The sequence below is a fragment of the Natator depressus genome, chromosome 4 (assembly GCF_965152275.1).
Source record: "Natator depressus isolate rNatDep1 chromosome 4, rNatDep2.hap1, whole genome shotgun sequence".
Classification (NCBI taxonomy): Eukaryota; Metazoa; Chordata; order Testudines; family Cheloniidae; genus Natator; species Natator depressus.
In genome coordinates this window covers 64,547,029-64,572,679 of record NC_134237.1, presented here as the reverse complement: position 1 = coordinate 64,572,679, position 25,651 = coordinate 64,547,029, and the positions used below count along the sequence as shown (strand labels likewise).

Here is a 25,651-nt window from a genome sequence, read left to right as displayed (position 1 = left end):
GAAATCTCCAGTTTTTGAATTAATATGGCTTGAGGTAATTCCCAAATTTTTACAAAGTTGTTTACTGATGTCAAAAATCCTACAGAGGCATCCATTATTATGTTATAAAAAGATCTTTTAAAGTGCATCTTTTAGCACTATGAAAACTGTAATTTGTTCCCGCAGAACAGACACAAGTTTGCTTGCTTTTTGGAAGCTTAACTGGAACTTCTAGGTTTGGCCATATTATGGCAAACACTTCCTGTGTGACCTTGGGTAAGTCACTTAGCCTCTTTAGATATGTCTACGCTGCAATTAAAATCCCATGATGGGCCCATGACAGCTGACTTTGGCTCACGTGGCTCAGGCGAATGGACTCTTTAACTGCAGTGTAGATGTTCGGTCTAGGGTTGCAGCCCAGGCTTTAGGACCCTTCAAGATGGGAGTTAAATAGCCCCTTTTATTTTTTTAACCATGAGACCATCCTTTCTCTCTACACACTCAGGTATTTTCCAAAAACCTCTGAGATAAGTAATATTTTATAATTTGAGACGTTAAAAATAATTTCCTAGAATACCTTTATTTAGAGCAATCAGAAATATTTCTTCACACAAATTTGTAGTGCTAGTACAGTATTTCCTTTCCTAACTACTCTTTCATAAGTATAATCCAATTAATTTTCAGTGTTTCTGATCCCGTTACAAATTAAATAAAACTTAAATTGTCAAATATTTACTTTTCTTATGCATAATAGGCAAACATCTATTCAAAACTTTGCCTATGAGGACAATAGCACTTAAAAATTCCGCTTTACAACTGTTTCCTAGGTAACTAACACACAGCTAAAAGAATGAATTGCAGAGTGGAAGGAAACAAATAGGAAAATCATTAAATTTTTTCACTAAATTTGAACTCATATTAACACTCCCCCATTCAAACCTATCAATATTTCAAAAAATAAATATACAAATTGGGGGACAGAGGAGTGACACTTCTTTTACTCCTGTTGGTTCACTTGTTTAATGTTATTTAAGTTTCTGCATGCATTAAAAAAAACTATATTATCTAAAACCCAATATGAAGCCAATAAAAAAGTAGTGAAATAAATCATGCATAATTGGGGGGGAAATGTTGTAGATGCAAGAATCTGAAAACCTCATAGCTGGATTACTTCCTCCCATGGAGCATTCAAGCATTAAAGATGGAAAAGAATAAAACACAGAATAAATTGGTATTTACCACTAGTATCTCCTTTTAAGCTTTTTTCAAGATTATAGTGGGTATGAGAAACATTAAGGGAAAGATTGTACCCAGCTCCTTTGTGCAGGTTCAAAAAGGGGAAGATGGAAAAAGGCAGCCACAATGGCTTTGATCGAGGAAAGCATGCAAGCATGAGTTTATACCTAAGCATGTGAGTAATCTTGTGAATTCTAGTGTGACTAAAACTGTGCTATTAATCTTTCCTCCCATGCCCTTTCCCCCTCCTTCCTTTCTTTGGGTATGTCTACACTTCAAGCTGCAGGTGTAAATTCCAGCTTGAGGATATATACCCACATTAGTTGTGACTGATCTAGTGCACTAAAAACAGCAGGAGGGACTAGCCACCCCAAGGGCAAGTTGCTAAATATGTACTTGAGATGGCTAGCCCCTGTGCTGTTTGGACTTCTGCAGCTATCCTTTATTTTTATCATGCTACCATGATCAGAGCTCATACAGGTATGTCTCCTCGAGATGGAATTTTTACATCTCCAGCTCAAAGTATGGATATGCCCTCAGTCACCATGAAGAATGCAACCATCCTGTTTGTTACTCAGACCCATAACCATCTTTTGACTCTGGCCTCTCTCTAGGTCCTCACATCCAGGCTGTGTTTAAATATTGTTGGGACTTCCTTTGTAATACCCTAAGATACAACTTTTCCTCTCCACCACACAGCTGAAACTCTGGCCTCTTGATTTGCTGTAACATCCTCTTCTCTGGTCTTGACAAATACAATCTTGCTTCACGTGTAACTATTCACGTGTAACTGCTGCAAAGATAATTTTTCTGTCTTCTCACTTTGGCCATGTCACCCCTCTCGTTTCACCCCTCCATGTTCCCCCAACTGCTGTTTCTCCATGACATTAAAAACAAATTACTTGTCTTCACTTTCAAAGCCTTCATGTCCTGTCCCTACCCTGCTTACCAACTGTCGTATGCTATTGAGATGTCAACTCGTGCCTCTGCTCTGTCAAAAATGCAAGCCTTCATCATCTACTGGTTAAATTTTCAAACAAGCATCTTTGTTCTTTTCTGCCATGCTGTGTCTCACCCACAGATATCTGCAGAGCCACCTCGTTGCCCTTCCTTTAAAGCTCTCTACTTAAAACACTTTGCCATGTGTTCTACAAACAAATGTGAAAATAAATATTCAATGGGTTGCTGAGACCTTTGCCTATCATACTGACCAGCACTCTCTGGTTCCTTGTGCTCTCCCCTTCCATCTATTATATCCCTTGTTGTATTGTGCGTAGATTGTAGGCTCCATGGGCCAAGGACTGCTTTTTAGGTATGTGTTTGTGTAATATTTAACAAAATGGGGAGCTAGTCCATGACTTAGGCTCCCAGCTGCCACAACAATGCAAGTAATAAATAATAGTTCCTTTGACGTCAGCAGGATTACCTATGTATTTAGAGTTAAATATGTATAAATAAATATGTGGTGCCAGTCACTGTCCTTGCACACACTAATTCATCTTTGCCCAGACTACTTCTAAAATTCTGAACCTATGAGGAGTTTCAAACAGATGCTATTTCAAAAATCATACTTTTTTTAAATGACAGAGGAATGTTTTTTCCTTTCCCCTGAAATGTGTATTTTTCTTGAGGCCCATATAAATGGCAATATTCAGTATTAGATCAAGGCTGATAGGTTTATGATCTGTTATCTAGCTGCATAGTTAGGAATAGGAGCTTTATATTTTTGGAAAGAAAAGATTCATAGCTTCCTATCAGGATGCCTATCACTACTTTACTTTCTAGCCCTGGAAGTCTCAAAAATATTAAAGTTGAAATATTGAAATACCAGAAAAAATACTTGTGATCACTTTTAGAGGTGTGTGAAATTTTGATTGATTTTTCTCTCCCTATGACTTCTGTACAATTGGACTCATGCTGACTAAGACATTGAGCTATATAGGCAGAAGCATGCACAAAGTTATCCCAATTTTTTAAAAGACTCTCTAAAGCATAATTTTCTGTGGTATGTAGGGCATATTGAGCATACATGATGGTATAGTATATAAGACTTTATTGGCACTCATTTGGAATGACATAGCTTCACCATTTTAAAGTAATTTTGGCAATGCCAACTTATGCCAATACAAGCTTTACACTATACTACAGTATTGTGTATTCCTAGTGTATTTATATAAATTAGAGGGAATATAGGAATGAGCTGGAAGAGAGGAAGTCAAAGCAGCAGTTCTAAATGAAATTTCAAGGAGCTTAGAGGTGAAAAGAAAGGAGAAGGGATGGTAATTGGAGAGGCAGGTCAAACAGAAAATGCTCTCTGATTCTGTTATACTTACTTATTTTACAGATAAAGAGAACTAAAACCAAATTATTTTAACTCCATATTCTTACATATACCTGTTATATCACAAATATAATCATCTTAAACCATTACCAAAGGTTAAACTGCTGCTAACATAAAACAAAATTACTCTGTAGGAACACCTAGTGATGTTGAGAGGTGCACATCATACAAAAGTTTCCAGAGCCTTCACAGCAATTTTGATACAAGGTAGCAAAGTTCAGCATAAGCTAAGTTCTTTCTGTCAAATACAATGAAAAAGAAAGAATGGTAAGGAAAGTCAGACATAACCACACTTTTCTATAGAATTGTCACAGGTTGTGCAGGTTCTTGATTCATTCTTACTCTTAAAGAATGCCAATGGTAGTCTGTACCTTTCTACCCATCCTCGTTTCTTTGACTTGTTACAACGTTAAGAGGAAACTGTGTAGAGAAAATGAAGGCTAAAGAATTTGAGCATGTGTTGAAAAGTAGTTATACTTTTTATTTATATATTTGTTTTGATTTAAAATATGTAAACATGTATATATAACCGCTAAGCAATCTAACAATGAAAACTTAAAATTTATAGGGGTATCAGTCAGCAATATAAGACAATAAAATAAGTTAGCATACTAGCCAGTAAGTACATCAGTAAATTATATATCATCCTCCACCTGGATTCAGCCCTCCCCTGCAGTATTGTCAAATTGATGCCTTTTGCAGCATGCCTGAAGGTCAACACATTCAGGCTATTTTTGCATTATTTATTGATAGCTGTCTTGAACAATTGAAAAGAAACAAACAAAAACAATGGTAACAGAAAACTTATTGCAAGTGTTAGGAGTTATTTTCTTTTATCATTTCTCAGGCAGCAATAGACAAACATAATTATTGACAATGCTTTTGTACACAATAACTTCAAAGTACTTTACAAGAATTGAGTGCTCTTTCTGTGAGTTAGGGGAGTATTATTCTCATTTTGTAGATGGGAAATGAGGCACAGAGAGGTTAAATAACTTGCCAAGGTCACAAACAGCACAGACCTAAATGTAAAAGAACCTATACAACTAGAGCATTTTAATTACAGTTGTCACCCTATTTTATTTGTATTGTGTGTGAGAAGTACAATGGTATCTGTTTAAATCCTAACTGATTCAGACAAAGAGGGTTTTTTTTTAATACAATAAATAATTGCTATTATTGTCTGTTTTGAAAAAATGGTCATGCTTTGGTGGCTAAATATTGACTATTTTTGTATATCACTCTCAAAGAGATGAAGATTTTGGATCACACATTACTATTGTGGCTGGAATTGTATGTAATTCAGAATCAGGTTGATCTGTAGAGTGAATAGGTACACAGTGAAAGGAAATTACAGCTATTCTCTTACTGAAACAACACCATAGAAAGAATAGGCTTAAACACTGAAGTCTAGTCTAAAATGATCATCTGTAGGAGATGGGCTATAGACAGATACAATTGCTTTGTGGATAACATTTACTTCGTTTATAGCTGGCTTGCCCGAGACAAGCCTTGTGATTAATGTTTCAGAATCTATACAATAATTAGCTACCGATTTCTGTCTCAAATTAACTACAAGTAGTTTCTTTCCTAAATCTTTTTTCACATTAAAATTGTTTAACCTAACAATCATTAATGGTATACTAACACAATAAAAACTCTGTTAGTTGTGTGTGTGTGTGTGTGTGTGTGTGTGTAACCAGCAAGTTATACCAATGGTTATGATTTCCCCTTAGAAAAAAAATATTAAATTTCCTACCAAAATCAAAGATATAGGGGACCAGAAATTACCTTGATTGTAGAAACCCCATGACAGACTTTTAGTTAAGGAAGTATTTTGTCCATGAAGACTTGATTTATCAGTGTGGTAAGTATAAACTGATAGGGGGTGATTTAAAGTATTTAGTTGACAGTGACACCGTTATAGTGTAATTAGAGTGACTGCAGGCAAGAGTTTAGGTGAGAGTTTAACTGCATCCCTCCCTTAATCTATAGTCATGGTGAATCACCTAAAAGACAGTATCTAAATTATTATGCCCATAGTAAATGCCATATATCGCTCTGTATGTAGTCAGTTAATGCAGAACAGAAACAATAGATTCCCCATCATTGTCAAATCTAGATGTAAATTATAATTATGTACTCCACTTTGTCTAAATATAACTACTGTAGTCAATTTGAGATAAGCAAGCTATGTAAATAAAAGACACAGAAACATTTCTATATTTCTCCTCTGCCTGTCATAATAAGTGTAATTAGTTCAAGTAACTGACCTGTTCAAACTTGAGAACTAAAACGGTTTTCATTAAGGAATGAAAAATGTCTTCATTAGTAAGTGATTGAATTCTTTCAATAAAATTCACTTGCATAATTAGTTCCTTAGTACGTGTAGTGACATTTAAAGTAAAATTATTGAACTTTCACTATTTAAGCGTTATGATTTTTATCTCAAATTAAAGTCAAACTTTAAGTAATTTTGTATCTACAAGAAGATTTGATGCTCCCCATGTGAATCCTTCCCACATAATAATGTTTACAGCTTTATAATACTCCTGTGTGTTAGAAGTGTTATCTCAACTACACAGATGGGAGACCCTAGAGTCAGCTTGGACCAGCTAACAAAGTAAAATATATTGACCTAAGTCTACACTCGAGAAAAAGCTATGCTTTCTTTAGTTAACCTTATTCTCTTTTCAAAAACTAGACAAACCCTAAACCACTTGCCCAAGGTCACATGTTAGATGTCTGTGTCAGAAATAGGAATTGAACTGAGATCTCCTGAGTCTCAGTACAGTACTTTAACCACAAGGCATCTGTAGATGGAATCCTTTGCAAAACTGATGGCAAAGACTGTTAACCCTTTGGTCATACGACCCATGAGGCAGGATCAACATATATTATCCAGCATTGAGAAACTAAGAGCTTGTAAGACACAATAAATATTAGATGTGATTCTTCTTTAAGTCTTTGTATGAATGCCACTTGTGGCATGCAACTGGAATCTTTTGACCAGCAGTGTCTGTTGGGGCTATGCCTATACCAGCCATGTCCTTGTGCCACTCTCCTCAAGGGCATATGGGACAGAGTGGCCAAACCAATTTAATTTCCTTCTTTGACAGGATAACTGGCCTAGTAGATAGGGAGGAGCAATAAATGTAATATATCTTGACTTTAATAAGACTTTTGACACAGTCTCAAGTGACATTCTCATAACCAAACTAGAGAAATATGGTCTCAGTGAAATTACTATAAGGTGGATGCACAACTGGTTGACAGGCTATATTCACAAAGAAGTTATCAACAGTTTGCTGACAAACTGGGTGGACATATCAAGTGGGGTCCTGCAGAAGTCTGTCCTGGGCCTGCTACTAGTCAATATATTCATTCATGACTTGGATAATGGAGTAGAAAGTACATTTATGAAATTTGCAAATGAGCTGGGAGGGGTTGCCAGCACTTTGTGACAGGATTAGAAATCAAAATGACTTTGAACAATTTAAGAGCTGATCTGAATCAACATGTAAATCAATAAAGTGCAAAGTACTTCACTTAGGAAGGAAATGCCAAATGCATAAATACAAAATGGGGAATAATTGACTAGGCAGTAGTACATCAGAATAGGACATGGGGGTTATAGTGGATCACAAATTGAATATGAGTCAACAAGATCCAGAGATCGTGGGGTCATTGTGAATAGTTCTCAGAAAACATCCACTCAATGTTCAGCAGCAGTCAAAAAAGTGAACAGAATGTTGGGAATCACTAAGAAATGGATAGATAATAAGACAGAAAATGTCATATTGCCTCTACATAAATCTGTGGCACGTCCACATCTTGAATACTGCATGCAGATGTGATCGCCCCATTTCAAAAAAGATATATTGGAACTGGAAAAGGTTCAGAAATGGGCAACAAAAATTACTAGGGGCATTGAACAGCTTCCATCTGAGGAGAGATTAATAAGACTGGGACTTTTCAGCTTGGAAAAGAAATGACTAAGAGGGGATATGATAGAGGTCTATAAAATCACAACTGGTTTTTAGAAAGTAAATAAGGAAGTGTTATTTACTCCTTCTCATAGCACAAGACTAGGGGTCACCAAATGAAAATAATAGGCAGCACATTTAAAACAAACAAAAGGAAGTATTTCTTCACATAGTCACCATGTGGAACTCTTTTCCAGAGTATGTGGTGAAGGCCAAGACTATAACAGGGTTCAAAAAAGAACTAGAGAAATACATGGAAGATAAGTCATCAATGACTATTAGCCATGATTGGCAGGGATGGTGTCCCTTGCCTCTGTTTGCCAGAAGCTGTGAATCGGCAACAGGGGACAGATCACTTGATGATTACATGTTCTGTTCATTTTCTCTGAAGATCCTGGCATGGCCACTGTCAGAAGACAGGACACTGGTCTAGATGGATCTTTGGTCTGACCCAGTATGGCTGTTATGTTCTTTTGTGTGATGCTGTTGCAAACAGAGACAAATATCAAGTGGCTGGGGAGAGGGGGCTGTTAAAGAAGTGTCATATGTAAGACACAAAATAAAATTATTCTGATCTACTCTGAACTAGTGAGGCTTTAGCTGGAGTATTATCCATGTCAGCTGAGGGTAGGATAAGAAGAAATTGTCTTAGTTTGCAGAAAGGGATATTTAGGTTAAACATTAGAAAATCTTTCTAACTATAAGGATAGTTAAGCACTGGAACAGGCTGTGTAGGGAGGTTTTGGATTCCCCATCACGAGAACTTTTTGAGACAAAAAGGTTAGACAAAATCTGGCAAGAATGGTCTTGTACAGTGGTTCTTAAAGCCAGTCCACCGTTTGTTCAGGGAAAGCCCCTGGCGGGCCGGACCAGTTTGTTTAGCTGCCACGTCCGCAGTTTCGGCCGATCGCAGTTCCCATTGTCCGCGGTTTGCCGCTCCAGGTCAATGGGGGCTGCGGGAAGTGGCGCAAGCCAAGGGACATGCTGGCCGCCCTTCTCACAGCCCCCATTGGCCTGGAGTGGCGAACCACGGCCAGTGGGAGCTGCGATTGGCCAAACCTGCGGACGCGGCAGGTAAACAAACCGGTCCGGCCCCCAAGGGGCTTTCCCTGAACAAGCAGCAGACTGGCTTTGAGAACCACTGGTCTAGTATACTTAATCCTGCCTCAGCCAGGGACTAAATGATTTCTGGAGGTCCCTTCTAGTCCTACATTTCTATGATTTCTGTGATCTCAAGAAACAATTGTGTCTTGAAACCTTAAGCTTGTTTCTAATATTAAAACAAAACTTCTCTCTTCACCTTGAAATGTGGCCTGTATGTGCGTGATGGAGGTTAGAGGAAATTAGGAGGTTTTATTACATTTTGTTGTAGAGAAAATAGCTTCTATAGTCACTGTAACCAGGACATGTGCATAATGTAGTCCCTGATTTATAGAAAGACTTGACAATGAAAGGAATAAACTAGATCTTTTTATATGCAGTTCCATCATAGCTGTGTTGATCCCAGGATACAAGAAACACAAGATGGCTGAGGTAATATCTTTTAGTGGACTAAGAGAAGCTGGTCCAATAAAAGATATTAACTCGCCCACTTTGTGTGTCTACTAGATCATATTTCATAGATATTCTTGCTCCCTCTTACTCTCCCTCCCCTATTAAAATTAAATTCGTATTCCAGGTGGATAAAGAGGTTGGGTTGGTTTATGAGTACTCACAGTTGTCACTTCTGTTTTTGAAGTCAAATCCTGTTATGATCTGTATACATTTTGTAATATATCATTTTCTATCATGTTTACCATCATTACCACATATATTGTATTGCATTATATACTTTGTTAATGTTCATTCAAAATGTATTATCTATAAAATTCTATGAAACTTTTCCGATAGTCCAGCTCTAAAATGACCTACAAGGAAAAGAATAGCAGGCTGCTGGACACTGTTTAAGTTGTTACAAAATGTTTTTAATGGTAAGTCTTGTGAGACAGAAAACTAAGCAAACACATATGATTGTTACACCTTTATAAACCTATTTGGCCTCATCCAAAGCACATATAGGTAAATGGAAAGCCTCCCACTGATTTGGATTCAGCCTTTATAGTACAGATCTCTAGCTCACTAGATGTACAAATGAAAACGGCAATGTACCCACACGGGTCAACCCTGTTGGATAGTGTTGGTAGAAGAAGATATCACTGTCTTCTGTATTTGCATATTTTCTTTATCCATTTAAACAATTTTTAAAATCTGCCTCAAAATTATCTTGTGCATTTCCTTTCCAGGGGACAAGTGCACATCCACTGAATACAGCAAAGTGAAAAATATGTTGTTGGATCTACAAAACCAGAGATACATTGCACAAGCAAAAGAAAAAAATGCTGAAGATAAAATGATTTTAAAGAAATTGCTGGTGGATCAAATGTTTAAATATTTCGATTCTGACAACAATGGACTTGTGGACAGTAATGAACTCTCTCAGGTAAGATTTGGATTTTGCTTTCCTCAGCACAATACCTCTTCACTTTGCCTGTGGTCAAGTTTGCAAAATCTCTACTGCGGTGTAGATATGTGGTATGTGGTGTCCTTTGATGCAACCCTTTTCCTTCATTTGACACTTACATGTCGGCTTAATAGATGTGAAACTTCACTTAAGGATTTAAGACTGCTTGAAAAGGATTATTATTATCCTGAGTTATTAAGACAATGTTAAGGTTGAAATAAGTCAGGAAATTCAAAAATTCTGTAAAAATGTTGACCAGGCTGAACTGCACTATTTAATCTTGTATCCCAATATAATCTTCATACCATTCCATTCTGTGTATAATGTCATGGGGTGTATGTACCCCATTTCAGCCCAGCAACCAAAGGGTTAACACAGGCACTGCCAGTCACTGCTTGTTGTCAGCCTCATAACAGCTAAGAGACAAAAAAGCTTGGAAGCAGAGGGGTAGGGCAGCTCCCAGAAAAGTGAACTGGCTGGAAAAAAGAACTCCTGTCAGCAAGCTGCTGAAAAGCTACTTGGGTACAACACCCTAGAAAGAGACGACCAGACCAACACACCGAAGAGCCTGCGGAAACCCAGGGAAAGGTAGGAAGGAGCTCAGGCCACATCCAGAGTTGACAAACTCTGATCTAGCTTGAGGGCCCTGAGCTGGAACCCAGTGGAGTGGGTAGGCTTAGGGCCCTACCGTGCCCCTAATGGATTTAAGAGCATAGAGGGCTTCCAGATTCCTGGGGACCAAGAATAGACTAACAGCCCCAACAGGCTGAGTAAATTCAGGTGCAATGCCCGGTCTGGCCACAGGTGGTGCCACTGCACTGACACATCAACTGACATACCACATTTTACAGGGGAAAACAGAAGTGCTTAAAACCACATTATTGGTACTATTAGTCATATCTCTTCACCTGTAAAGCCAGGTAGCCTAGTTAGTTAATCCAATTCTACAGACAAATTTTAAAAACTTTCTAAAATACCTAAAATAGATTTTCTATATGTTATATCATAATTAAATATTGGACCTAACATGATCTAAGAGGGCTAGATGCATATGTCTTATACTATTAGGAAGAGGGATTCATAGCTTTTGTATGACAGCAAACTCCAATTTTTAAATCTGCCTTGAAATATATGACCTTGAACCTGTCACTGGTCCAAACATTGCGTATCTTGGATCTCAGTCAAATAAGTAGTTTGGTGGAAAAAAGAAAACCTATCCCTAGCATGTACTTTATTTAAAGAAAAAAAAACAGATTGGAGGTATTCTGAAGGCAAGTTAGATATAGTCGTAGCAGAGATGTGTTAATGAGCCAAATGAAAGTCAGTTGGTTAAAGGTGCAAGATAAAAGTAATATGCAGTTAATCATATGAATAGCACAACTATGTCTGTGTGTAAAGCTGAGTGTCAGTGTTGGAAATTGTTTACAAATGGGTTGGAAAAGTGAATAACAGTGAACAACTCAGATGAATCAGTTGGAGACTTCATTGAAATAAGGACAGCAGGATTTGGTTCCTGATTGGAGTATTTTGGTTCACCAATCATGAAATTTCTTCCCACAATATGTGAGATGCAAATACCTTTCCCAGCAAAGGGATTATGGCATTTGCAGTGGTAAAGCTGTCTCCTTTTATGGATTGTTAAAACTGATATTTCCAAGAGTGAGATCTTTCCAAAAAGTTAATTTATTTAATGTATCATTACTATATCTAAAGTTGGCCAATAATTAATCATTTTCTCTTTCATTTGAACAACCATAATCCTAATATGATTTATTATTAACAAATGATTATGTGATTTACTATAATTTAATACAGCGTTACAGCTCAAGAATATATTTACCTCGGTTATCCAGTGTAAATATATGACACATTGTGGAGTCTTTACTCATGCTAGTGAACACTTACTTATGCAGCTATTTTAATGGTCACTAATGGGACTACTCATGTGGGTAAGTGCTAACCCAGGATGGGTAAAGTTTGCACAATTTAGACCATACTGATTAAGATTTCATCTTTCCCCCTCTCTCAGAAATAACAGTAATTCAAAATATCTAAACAATTTGTAACAATAGGAAAATTCAGTCAAGATTGAAGGCATTTGGTACCTTGCAGGATCAGACTTCAGGTTAACCAGAATAAAAGAAGATAATGCATTGGCCCTGCTGGTGGTTAGCTATAAATAAGGTTAAGATTCTGTTACAGATATTTTTGGTAAAAGTTAGGGACAGTTTGCGGGCACTAAACAAAAATTCACGGAAACCCACTACCTGTCCCTGACTTTTACTAAAAATACCGTGGTGGAGGAGAGGACTAACAGTCAGAGCGCTGCCAGGGGCTGACCTCCAGCAGCTTCTCCAGTTCTGCTGCTGCTCCTGCTGCAGGGGATGATCCAACTGCATCTGCTGCTCCAGCGGCCCTGAGGACTGCTGCTCCAGCCAGCTGTTCCAGCACCGACACTGTTCCTGCCACAGGGGATGACCACTGCTGCTCCAGCCCTGAGGGGGCTGATCCAACCCCAGCCATTGCCCTAGCAGCCCTGGGGCTGACAGCTGCTTCAACCCTGCTGCTGCAGAAGTAGTCATGGAGGTTCCGGAAAGTCACAGAATCCATGACCTCCGTGATAGAATCGTATCCTTAGCTATAAATTGCATCTGGCAAACTCACTTTCTAGCTATCTGTTCTCTCGCACACACATAAAACAAACTATTATTTAATGCCTGTTTATAAACTCTGCCTGTTTTCTTGTTGTTGCAGATCTCTTTTTACTTAAGTTACTTTATACTGCTATGGGTGTGGGTATGAGAGAGAGAGAGAGAGAACAAGGATCCAAAGTATTATGGGGAGACATGGGAATAAAATTGTGCTTTTCCGGTGAAGAATGCAGTCGTTCCCATATGGTGGGATTGACCTTTTACAAACAGTAAACCACCTTTCTTTTTTGCCATAAGTGTTCACTGAAAGGTATTTGGGCTTTTAATATGCTTCATCAAACTCAACTAGACATATTGAAGTGCATTTTTTGCAGTACTATAACAAAAAGATGAAACAATTTTATACTTGATTAAGTCCCCAGATGCTATATTTTGTTTTGCTACTGTATTTACTCGTTATGCTTGGGGGCCATCCAAAAGAATGTATACTGATGAAAAAGGGGGAAAATCTCCTAAAAGGACTTGATCCAAAAGCAGGTTAAGCATGTCAGGTAGAATAATGATGAAGAATGAGGTCTGCTTCACACTCTTATTCGTGACCTACTGTTTAGAGTATCAGATGTCAAGATATATATTTTCTTTTCTTGTTTTTTTTTTTTTGGTTTAAAATATGACAAATGAAAACATTTAAAACTCATAATTATTCTTTCGTATTTTGATATTGTCTCAGTTTGAATACATTCCAGTTAAGGTGGTGGGAGACTTGTTATGTATTAGTAAATTGACTTATGAAGTTGACTGCTATTTCCAAGGGTGAGGCATTGAAGCTATAGAAAAAACTTTAAACTCAGATGAGGAATACACCTTTTTAATGTATTGCCAAAAATTGTACACTGCAAGCAAAAGTGGAGGCCTAGTGTCTGATTTCTCATGAAGCACAGCAATGTAAACAAGACTCCTATTTATACTTGGGATGTTTGTACTAGATACAGGACAAGCACAATTTAAATATACAGTATGTCACAGGGCTAGCTGCACCTTTGATCTCTCTGAGTGCATCCCCCTCAGGTGTTAGACGTCTTGCCTTCACCTATTCTGAATGGAATGTCATGGTTGGTACACCCTGTGTACCAACTGTGATTGCTCAGCAGGCATGTGATCATGTAATTAAGGAATGTGTTAAAATGCATAGGCACTAGGGGACTGAATTTAGGTTGCATAGGCAACCGTAATCCTGGCATTTCCTAATTCTTTGAATGCTTAACTTTGCAAACTTAATAATGTTCTTTAAAAGTGTGTATGTGTGGTTTCCTAGATTTTTTTTTTTAAAAAGCCAACATAAAGAACAGAAGTTGTATCATATGACAGCATATTGGTACCCATGTGGCTCATCAGCAGGGTTTGGGACCTTTAGACCCAATGTACTCTGCCATTTGAGTGACTAATAGTAGTAGGTTGTTAAATTATATGAGTTAGTGCTGAAAGGAGGTGGGATACTTTGCCAGAGAGTTTCACAGCTATTTGCTGACAGAAGACTCCACCCATTTCCCCCCAAGCTTATGACCCCTTCTCTGTCTCTTTTGACCTGGCCCAGTATTGTCTCTTTGTTACCCATTGCTCTTCATTCTAGTTCCATTCTTCTCACATTACCAGTGCTAGTCTCCACTCCTGACGTTTTTAATCCCAGTCTCTTTACCAAGCCATTCTTAGTTTCCCCCCACCCTATGCCTGCCTCCTGATTTCTCGTCCCTCCTCTTGCACTGCCATGGCTCTTTCTTTCTTTCCCCACCTCCGCTCCCTGTTGCACTGATTTATGGTACCAGTATCCTCGCCCAGCTTTTGTTTGCCCCTGCTCTTCACCCAATCTCAGTCTCACTCTCACTCACTGACTCCCAGTCCCCCTATTCCATTTTCAATCTGTCTTCTAGTCCCATTGCCCCTGCTTTCCAACTCCCAGTTCCAGTTTCATTTTCTTTGCGCTCCCCCGCCCCCATCCAGTTCTGGTCTCCCCCTCCCTGGGTCTTCATTCCAATAGATTTCACCACACATACACACACTCAACCCCAGCTTTTGTCCCCATTGCATTTGACTCAAGTGGGGCCCAGCAATAATTAGGAGCATAGGAGAGAGAGGGTTCCTGCTGTCAGTTCAGATGCCTGGCCCAGAGTAGCTATTATGTGGAAAGTGAGTTTTTGCCCTTGTAGCCCTGGCCTGGCCTTGACAGTGCAGGCTCTGTTGCTCTGAGGGATTCTGTGTACACAAAGTTCTGTTTTCATGAGCCAACTGTGAATTTTAACATCCACAAGCATCTCAAATTTAGAAGTTAATTAGCTGAAACTTGTCAGACTTCTATAACAGTGAGATTTCCAAATGCTATAAGCACAGTAACTAACTTGGAATGTAAGGTATGTATATTTAATTGTCTTTGGCTGCATTTCTGCCTTTTATCAGCCAGCTAAGGAGATGTTTGAGTGGTTAAAGACATCATTGCATAGATTCCATACAGCATCCTTTTTCTGCATTCTGGTGGCATTAATCGTAATAAACAAGCTAGATAAATAATGCATAATAGTACTAATTTTCTTCAGGTAACATCTTATTTAATAACTAAACTATTTGCATGGTGTTTTTTATGGTTTTTGTGCTTGTGCTTCTATAATTTATCATTTATAAATTATTAACGAGGTCATTATACATTTTTAAAGAATTTTGTACAGCTCTATAGGAGAGCCATCCCATCTTTTAGGGAAAAATGAGTTTGCACTTCCTATCTTTAGGCTTATTGGTCCTTTTGTTTTATGGTATTTGCATATTTGGAAATGTTTTCATTTGCCCTAAGGAGAGCTGTGAATTCAGTTGTCAGCATTGCTCCTTTCTGCTCTTGTTGTCCCTTGGGTGGAGCAATTGGAATATCCCAATTACATATTTGTGAAACAGTCTGAATCCTCTACATTTGGTTTTGGGAAAACAGCATTCAAAATTAATAGTGTAAACTGTAATATCTCTTCAGCTGAAGTATAGGTTTTTATTATTTATTTGTTTATATTTATTTAAGAGGGAGAAAGTATATGTTTTATATTGAATTGAGCTGTGTTCATTGCAGAAATTTGAGCTTCTTGCAGCATTACAACAGTTGACTGTGTTTTCTTTGATTCTTATGGATGCATAATTAAGTTTTCTCTTTAAGCTGTGCTTAAAACACAGGCCTTGAGCATCTGTTGTTATGAAAGATCTCATGGCACTTTTAAGATATTAGGTGCATCGATGGGATTTGCAGACTAGCATCTGGCAATTTTTGGTGTAATCTACATTTGTCCTTGCAAAGTCTAGAGACTGAATAGAAATGATGCACAAATTAGAAGAACATTCCTTCAGCAGAGGTTCATTAGTGTTAAAATCTAATAACCACTAATTATAATCCACTTACAAAATGGATGCCCCCCTCGTGGAGACACTGAGATATCTTTTGAGGTCTTTTATAACTGGTTCTTAGGAAATATAATAGGCTTGTCAGACATGTATAAGAAGTTGATGTAATTGCTGGTGTAATAAGAATTGGAACCTAACGAAAATAAAAAAAAGTTCTGATTTGGGGTGAGGGAAAGGGAGGGTAATAGGAGGGAGAGACTTACTATTAATCCATGTTGTTATAAGGAGGACAATGTCCTTGTTCATGCATCCCTTTTTTTTTTTTTTTGGTCAATGTCATTGTAAAGAATGTCAATACAGTGAAATCTTACTTGCAAACCAGAATATCTATGCAATGTTATTACATACTATGCCAAAGTATATATTTGTCATATTTCACAAACTTTGGTGTAAACTCATTGGCACTGACTTAAAGGTATTAAATTTCTAAACTGTAATAAATAATTATAAAGCAAGTGGAAATCCCCAGCTTTACGCAGTTTCAGTTCATTGCCCCAAGCAGCCTTAAAATGTTTCTAATAATCATTTAATAGATCAATTAATTATACCGCAAAACTCTAAGAGTTCAAATGTAATTTCATGGTTATAATTTTCTTGTCAGGTAATAAAACAGGATGAGCTTGGCAAGGATCTGTCTGACTGCTCTCTATTCGATCTGCTGAAATATGATGATTATAACGGTGACAAGCACCTACTTCTAGAAGAATTCTACAGAGCATTTGGTAAGTACAAGATTTTTTTCTACTCTTCTCACAGTTTTCTCTTTCTGTCTCACTTTTTAAAAATAAAATGTCCTAATTTGAAGTGCCATGATGCACAGTGAGCACAACTTGATCATTATGATGTAGGGAAACATCCTGAAACAGAAATCAATAGGAGATGCATTTGTGTCCAGTTTTCTCAAGACAATGATTCTGATAAAGGGGCATTTGTAGAAGATCGGCTTTTCTGCCAACAAACGAATGTACGGATGCACTAGTGAAAAGCTACTGTATTCAAGATCAGGTTGTAATCTGTAAAATTGGTCAAGCCACATCCCTTTTCTATATTCTGATTGCTACAAGCCTAACAGATACAGGTATTCATTTCATGCTGATATACCCCTGCTGTGCTTGTTCAACAAAATATGTTGAAGGGTACTCTATAGAGGATTCGTAAAACAAGGTGAATTTTCAGTGTAACTTGTGGGTGATCCTTGTTTTTTGACAACCATCCCTCATTACTGGATGTCCAAGGTGTCTGGGAACAAAAGTTTACTGCTATATGGTATTGTTGCATCTCCAGACACTGCTGTTCTCCCTGTCTCTGTTCCATGACCCCAATTTTTTGGCTAGCTGCTTGAGTCAAAAGGGGGAACAGTTTTCTTTTCTGCTTACCACTACAAAATGTTAGAGGAGTCCATATTTAAAATTGGGAAGCTATTGGAAAACAAATGGGAGGTGATGGATAATGGAAGCATTGCTACACAGCCACCTTAGATTTTTCTGTTAGGAAATGAAAAGGTGGATTCCCCTCTTACTGTTTTCCAACTGATGTAACTGCATTGATTTTAAGGGGCATATAATTTACATTTATATAAGTGAGAGCAGAGCAGTCTGGGAGTGTAAGGTGTGTTTGGGTGTTAATTCTCACTCAGATCACAAGTGGAAATTAATTTGGTGTCTTCTTCCTAGTTGCTGTGTGCAGGGCAAAGGTAAGCCATATCATAATTTGCCACATTCTGGCATAATCAGCAGTGAAGCCTGGGAGTGTTGAAGGTCAGTCTTGAGAGTCAGTGACAGAGCTACATGGAGAAACCTGCACAACTACTGCATGCACTAGCTCTGGTGCTGGCTATTAGTTGCTATTTGTCCTTTTCATACATGAGAGCCAAACTTCACCCTTTTACAGGGGAAATAATTGAGTGTATCCAGAAATATCACACTCCTGCTCTTTGAAATGTGCAAGCATGATGATCATTTATAAATGATTCCATATGAATTATTCTGTATGGCTTTAAGGAAGGGAGTACTAGTGGCACCTTAGAGACTAACCAATTTATTTGAGCATAAGCTTTCGTGAGCTACAGCTCACTTCATCGGATGCATTCAGTGGATGAAGTGAGCTGTAGCTCACCAAAGCTTATGCTCAAATAAATTGGTTAGTCTCTAAGGTGCCACTAGTACTCCTTTTCTTTTTGTGGATACAGACTAACACGGCTTCTACTCTGAAACCTGTATGGTTTAAAAATTCTTAGGAAAGGCCAGTGGATACATTATTGTTCAACTTAAATTATGTGTGCATATTAAACCTTTTGTGAAAACAATAAAAGTTATTCGTCCCCTTGTTGATATATGCAGGGTCCACCAGGAAGCTAGTGTATGACACATGATATGTCTGTATAATGGTTTTTTATCATGAAAGATTAAGAAAATGAAGATAGGCATAGTATTAAATAGTTTACATCACATACTTTATGTACTGTTACATACGTTGTTACACTCTTGGTTGTAGCCAGTGAGAATCTGGACATTTAAACAAGATACTGAATACGATTGTTAGGGATTGGATAACTCATTTAAATAAACTTTGATCCATTTAAACTATTTCTGGGGCAGATTTTCAAAAAAGCATCCTCTGATTTTGAATGTGCAATTCTGCTTATGCAATCCATTTTGGGTACATTAATACAGTTAAGAAGTCTTACTATTTGTGTTATGGGTCAGATAGGTAAAGTGGGTGAGGGAATATCTTTTAGAAGACAAATTTTTGTTGGTGAGAGAGACAAGAATTTGAGCTTGTAAAGAGCTCTTCTTCAGGTCTGGGAAACTTAAAGTGTCACTGCTAAATACAAGATGGAACAGAATATTTAGCATAAGTACTTACCACACATTTCAACATCCCTCCCGTCACAGAGAGGAAAGGAAAGGGGAGGGAAAAACAGCTGTGGGGAGGGTTTCTATTGGGTTATATATAGTTGTAATAAGTCCAGTGTCTCTATTCAATCCATGATTTTTAATGTCTAGCAAAATTAGGAATTTAAGCTCCCAGGCTCGTCTTTTGAAAGTGTGGTGCAGGTTTCCTTGGAGGATGCGAACTGATAGGTCAGCTATGGAGTGAAAACTTAGATGTGTCTGTGGACCCTCAGGGGTCTGTAGACCCCACGTTGAAAACCACTTTTTGTAGTAACAACCACCTTTTGCAGACCCCTTAGACATAGTCTGTGGACCCCCTGGGGTCTGTGGACCCCATATTGAAAACTACTTTTTTAGGCAATTAAATTTCATTTCAATATGCGGACAAGGACCAGAGTGCAATATCTGTTTTAATTAATTATCTTTTGTTTCATTAGCATCTCCTAATAGTTTTTTTTTTCCCCAGCAGTGTAGTTGATTATAGCCTTGACTGTCACATAAAGATTGTAAGTTCAGAATCAAGTATGACCATGAATTACATTGTGAGTTTTACGATAAGGCTCCAGTCAGGCAATATGAACTTTTATTTTTCTTCTATTAATAACTACCTTCAGGACAAAGAGAAATCATCCATTTTAAAGATTATAATACATATTTTAGATTAAAGGAGGTTGGTTTTCTTGATAATAAACTGGTAGTTGCCTAGTGTAAAGATTAACATATTATATTCATATTCATTTACTGCTAATTATTTAGACAATATCTCTTCAGCTGACAAAATGCATTTGAGATAAATACTGGGGGGTGTTTCCCACTTTTTCAATGCAAGTAAAATAAGTATGTGTGAAATAAGCAAATATAACCCCTTAAATATGCAGTTCATTTAAATTTGCAGTTTTTTAAGTTGTGTGTATTTGTGCTCTACTTTTACCAACTATCAGTTCATATAACAGTGTTGCTGACAAAAGTAGATGTCATCATTCCTAGGAAGATTTGTAATTTAAATAGTAAGTGGTGTGTTGGGTTAAACCTCCATTAAACAGCTGTGAGCTCCACTTTTCATTTAAGATAGCTGTAAGAGACAACTAAGTGGCACCCCTTAAAACAAAGGTCTCTTTCAAGTATCAGTGGGTTAGTGTTGTCTGGTATTTCTGGTATTTATTGTAAGGGAGAATACAGAGTGACAGAATGTATCTCTTGGGATGAAGTAGCCTAGAGTTATGGTCCTTAAATTCAGGGCTTTTCCTCTTCTGTGAGTAGGTGATGAAGTCAATAACAGCGAGGGGAGAACTGCTTCTGACAGAACTGTTTTGAAATCTAGTGACTTGGGCCCCAGTTAATCAAGATAATTCAACATGTTTGGAAATGTAAGGATCTGAGTTGTCCTATTGGCTTCAGTAGGGCCTTGGCATTTGTGGGGTTTTTATATTTTGAGGCTTTTGTTCTTTTACCCTTAATATACATATGCAGTGTTAGCCGTTTTACATATATCATGAGCTTTTGGGGGGCTACAGATTATATTTCCAGGCCTGCTATTTGAATGGCACAATCACAAAGGAGCAAAACTAATTATTTCCAATAATAGTCGGGGTAAAAAGGAAAAAATTAAGCTGAATATTAGGAAAAGAATTCCTAATCAGATCTTGTTAGACTTTGGAACAGTCTCTCAGGGCAAGACTCATAAACAGGGATCATTAAATCTAAAATGATAAAGATATATTTAAAGCATGGACACGGAGTATGTAACATAGATAAAGTTTTCCCTACCCTTCTGATTCTACCTGACCACCTTTTTAGGTCAAAACGGAATTTTTCACTGTCTGGTGTGTAGGTTGGAAAAGGTTGAATATTGACTCTCATTATAGCTGCTCAGACTTGGAATTTCTGTTCCATAGGAAATTCTAACATATCAGAAGAAGTTTTTGTTCAGATTCAGGTTTTTGTTTTCTCTTGTTTTTTCGTTTTTGTTTTTGTAATGAGAAATTTCCTGTGGAAAGGAAATTTTGGTTCTGAAAAATTGGAACATTTCCATTTGAGTTATCTGCCACAGAATGGGAAGCTTAGAAACTAGGAAATACTTGGCTCAAGCTTGGACTCCTACAGCTTCCAGGGCCACAAAGGCCCTGAGGAGTAGGGAGACTAGAAGCCTTGAGATCTCCATCTGGAGGCAAGGCCCCCAGGACTGCAGGGCTCTCAGTTTCCTCTAGACAGACTGCTGAGGTGCCAGGGAGGCAGGAACCTGTCTGGTTTCCACAAAAGCTTTGTTGAAATCAAGAGGTTCCTGCAAATGTTTTGAGTTCAAAGAATGAGCATTTGTTGACCGAAATGATGTCCGTTGGAAAAATTCAGACTGACTCTAGTTATCACATGGTTCTGAAGTTTAGGATATGGATAGCCCAACATCTGTGAGAGTGATGGGTCGTCCTTCAGGATAGATTGTAGATCCTTGATGATGCATTGGAGAGGTTTTAGTTGGGGGCTGAAGGTGATGGCTAGTGGTGTTCTGTTATTTTCTTTGTTGGGCCTAGGTCCCCCCCCCCCGCTCTCCTGCTGGTAATAGGTCACCTTACCTGATCACTCTTGTTACAGTGTGTATTGTAACACCCATTGTTTCATGTTCTCTGTGTATATACAATCTCCCCACTCTATTTTCCACTACATGCATCCGATGAAGTGAGCTGTCCTCATGAAAGCTTATGCTCAGATACATTTGTTAGTCTCTAAGGTGCCACAAGTACTCTTTTCCTTTTGTGGATACAGACTAACACGGCTGCTACTCTGAAAACTTTCCTGGGAACCTTCAGGCCAGCCCTGAAAAAATGGAGAATGGGGTCTTACAGTGACATGTAATCATGTCACCTGGTACTGGAATCCATCTTAAACCTTATGCTTTTCCATTTAGAAGGAGGACTGGGGACCCAGAGAGACAAAATATCTCCGCCTTGTGCCAAAGCTATAAAGGGGGGTGGAACAGAACAAAGGGGGCTGCCAGTCATGAGAAATCCCCTAGGTGCCACCTGAGCTGGAACTAACAAGAACTGTACCAGGGGAAAGGATTGGGCCCAGACTAAGAAGGAGTCTAGCCTATGAAAGAAGCTTATTGGAACATTTCTGTGGGTCAGATGTACCTGTATTCAGTTTCTTAAATGAATGAGGCTTAGACTTGTGTGTTTTGTTTTATTTTGCTTGGTAACTTTTTTGTCCTGTCTCTTATTACTTGAAACCACTTAAATCCTACTTTTTATACTTAATAAAATCACTTTTGTTTATTAATTAACCCAGAATAAGTGATTGATACCCGGGGGAGCAAACAGCTGTGTATATCTCTCTCTCAGAGTTATAGAGGGTGGACAATTTATGAGTTTACCCTGTATAAACTTTATACAGAGTAAAATGAATTTATTTGGGGTTTGGGTCCCATTGGGAGCTGGGTGTCTGGGTGCTGGAGATAGGTGACTTGCTGAGCAGTTTTTGGTTAAAGTCTGCAGCTTTGGGGGTGTGGACCAGACCTGGGTCTGTGTTGCAGCAGACTGGCATGTCTGGCTCAACAAGGCAGGGTTCTGAAGTCCCAAGTTGGCAGGGAAAACGGGCTCAGAGGTAATTCCAGCACATCAGGTGACAGCCTCAAAGGGGTCTCTGTGACCAAACCCATCACAGACAGCCCTTAGTTTACTGAATTAGGTAAGGGAACATGTTGCCTTCCCCAACAGACCTCTCAGAATATATAAGTTTACCACAAAGGCTTGTCCATCTGTTTTTGTTTGTTTTTATTTTTGTTATTTTTTTTTACTCATTTGCTTCTTTCACTGCCTCAGAGAAGAAGGGAGCTTAGGGACTCTGTTTACATGAATAGGTAAATATTAATTAGATTATTAACCTTAATCGCAGACAGGAACAATTTTCAAAAAAGCCTTTCAGTACTGTCTAAATTACTTAGATTTACTGAGCATTCATGTTAGTCTCAATATACAGAAGGACAGATTATGTTTCAAGTTGCTCTTTTGGAGTAAGCACCTACGTAGTATCATAAGAGATCTGTTAGAAATGTCTAAGATACACAGGACTGAGCTTAATTTAAAAAAAATGTTTTCAAGTTTGCAAAGCTTTTGTAGAACTTTGTGGTGTAGAAGGTGGATAAATTATTTTACTGAATGTTCTTAAATATGAAATGCATACAATGTGAACAAAATCAGCACTAAAAAAAAATCTCTCTATTTCAAGGAACAATATTAGAGGGGAAACCCTTTTAGTTTCATTCTGTTGCTTTAGAAAACAACACCATGGCAAAATGTACTGATTTCAGGAAATTCCATTATAAACTCCATTCCCAAAAGTAATAAGCACATTTTCAAGAATTACTATGGTATTAATCCATAGCTTTTCACTCCTGTATCCTTTTTTTTCCCTTTAGTGTTGTGCTCCCATAATGTGCTATCATACTATGATTTCTTTAAGTTCATGTCTTGCCTACATCAAAGACCTGGAAAGAGATTATTGCTGACCAACTGAAATAAAAATAAATGTAATATTGGATGTAAGAATTTATAGAAATCTTCAAAGACAGGGTGGGGGTAAATAGTTAATTCTTATTCTATATGTAGTCAACTTATTATACTTGGTTTTGAAATAGATAATCAAAGCTTTTTTTTTCATATCACTTAACACAACAAACTTAACAATTCAAGAAACTACTAAAGTTTATTACACCCTGGTTTTCCTCTTTTAAAATGGGTAATATTGTGTTTTTAAATGTTGTTGAATTTTGTTGTTTGTTTAGTACCCAGTGGTCTATAACAATCAGTTCCGCGTGTGTGTGTTTATGCATGTATGCACAGATGCACATAGATTTTTAAATGGGCCCAATTATGCCTGTGGATAATGGTCCCTTCCACATGGAAGAAGGGAGAGCACCTTTATACTCCTTCCACGGTGGTGTTCCTACCTCCATCTTTCCCCACAGAGCCTGGGGATTGATCAGGGCTGCAGTGGGCTAGCTGAAGAAGGAAGTGTAGAGATTGGGGGAAGTACATTCTCTTGTCTCCCCCATTTCCCTCCCCACCTCTCACCTAACAGAAAGTTCCTAGGAAAAAATACTACAGCTGGACATGCAAGTGTTCGAGGGAAGCCTCTAACTCACAGGTTACCAATTTCTTTCTGGTGGTGCCACCCTTATGGTAGGCCCCTTTGAAAAGCTGCTATTAGTTACAATAACCCTTATGAAAGTTTCAGGGTGCCCCACCTCTGGTGTCCCCTCTTGCCATTCCCTGGCACAGTTGTACCATTTTTTTCCTACCCATTTTCTATCTTCTATTCTGCAACTGTTCTGTGCCCCACCCCCACCCCCCTAAAATGTAACCTCTTTTTGGTCTTGCTTTATAAAGTTTTTAGTACATTTTATTTTTGTTTTGTGGCTTTCTCTCTGTACTCTACTCTACTCTACTCCCACCTTAGCAGAAGGTTAAATGATGTTAAAGGTTGGGGTTTCATGTTCCTGCAGTCTAGCTGAGTGCTATTGGAGAGGAGGAGTACCCTGCAGAACTGTGCATGTCAGCTTCACCTGTAATCATTTCCATTAGCGATGGTTATGGAAGAAGAAAGGGAAAAGGGGTGTTTTTCAAGAGGGTACATTACATGCAGTTACAGAAGCATAGTTTCACTGCAGAAGAACAGATCCAAATAATCCACCCAAGTATTGTTCCCTTCTCTGGACCCCCTGAACTAGTTAGGGCACCCCGCTAGGGCCTGGTCCCTAAGTTGGATATGCTTCTCTAAATAGCAAAGAAGATTTAAAAATTTTATTTGATTTTGAAAATTTAAAGTCACACAGTATTGATGGCTTCAAAATCCCCGGTTTTAAACACACTAGACAAGTGGGACAATTGCATTACACAAAGGTTTGCAGTATTTCAACCCATCTTTACCCAAAACCCCAAATTGAACAATAAAAAATCTGTAGTAGCTCTTTCCCTACTCTTATCTTACTTCCTTGTTCCACTTATCTTACACAGTCTTAATGCTTTTTTTCCCTTGTAGAGTACTGAGGACACTGCCATCACTTAAATAATAAAAATCTGAATTTTGGTTTTTACTTTTTATTTAAAAAATGAGTAAATCTATCAATTAGCAAATGAGTGCTTATTTTAGCTGGGGAGTAACTTATTTTCCTAGTTTCTTAATTTCCTAGTGCTCCTGCTATACAGTAGTCTAAAAGTTATCATTTAAAAGAGCAACCTCTTTGAGAGAAAAAAAAAAGCTATGAAGGAAACATTTCTTTAAAGAGAGACTACTTCTGTCTCTTTAAAGCATCAAATAATCTCAGCAGGGCACTGTGTAGTAATGATTATTTCCAATAACCATATTTGACTGTGTCTATCATTTTGGTACATGCACAAGATGCTTTTCTAAAAAGCTTTCCATTGTGACAGCTGGCTATTTCTGACTCATTGATAGATTTGGGAAGTCTAAACTAAACATGAAAAATCATTTTCCGCAATCCTATATGGTATGAAAGCTGAATATATCTTTTACTAACCATGAGCTGAACCCTAAGAGCTATTATGAAGTCTTGAAGAGTAGGTCTCTTTAATCCTCTAGCGATAGATTTCTTTCAGTATATTTTAAAACTGGAACACACA

The 25,651-nt window shown here is 37.9% G+C and overlaps 1 protein-coding gene across 2 annotated transcripts in view; it reads left to right on the top strand.

Moving 5' to 3' along the window:
* Nucleotides 1-25,651, top strand: part of FSTL5 (follistatin like 5) — a 546,388-nt gene that overhangs the window by 300,521 nt on the left and 220,216 nt on the right. For both annotated transcript variants that reach the window (XM_074951085.1, XM_074951084.1), the window contains exons 5-6: nucleotides 9,825-10,021; nucleotides 16,724-16,844. In XM_074951085.1, coding sequence (XP_074807186.1) covers nucleotides 9,825-10,021; nucleotides 16,724-16,844 — 318 coding nt within the window. The remainder of the gene's footprint in view (nucleotides 1-9,824; nucleotides 10,022-16,723; nucleotides 16,845-25,651) is intronic.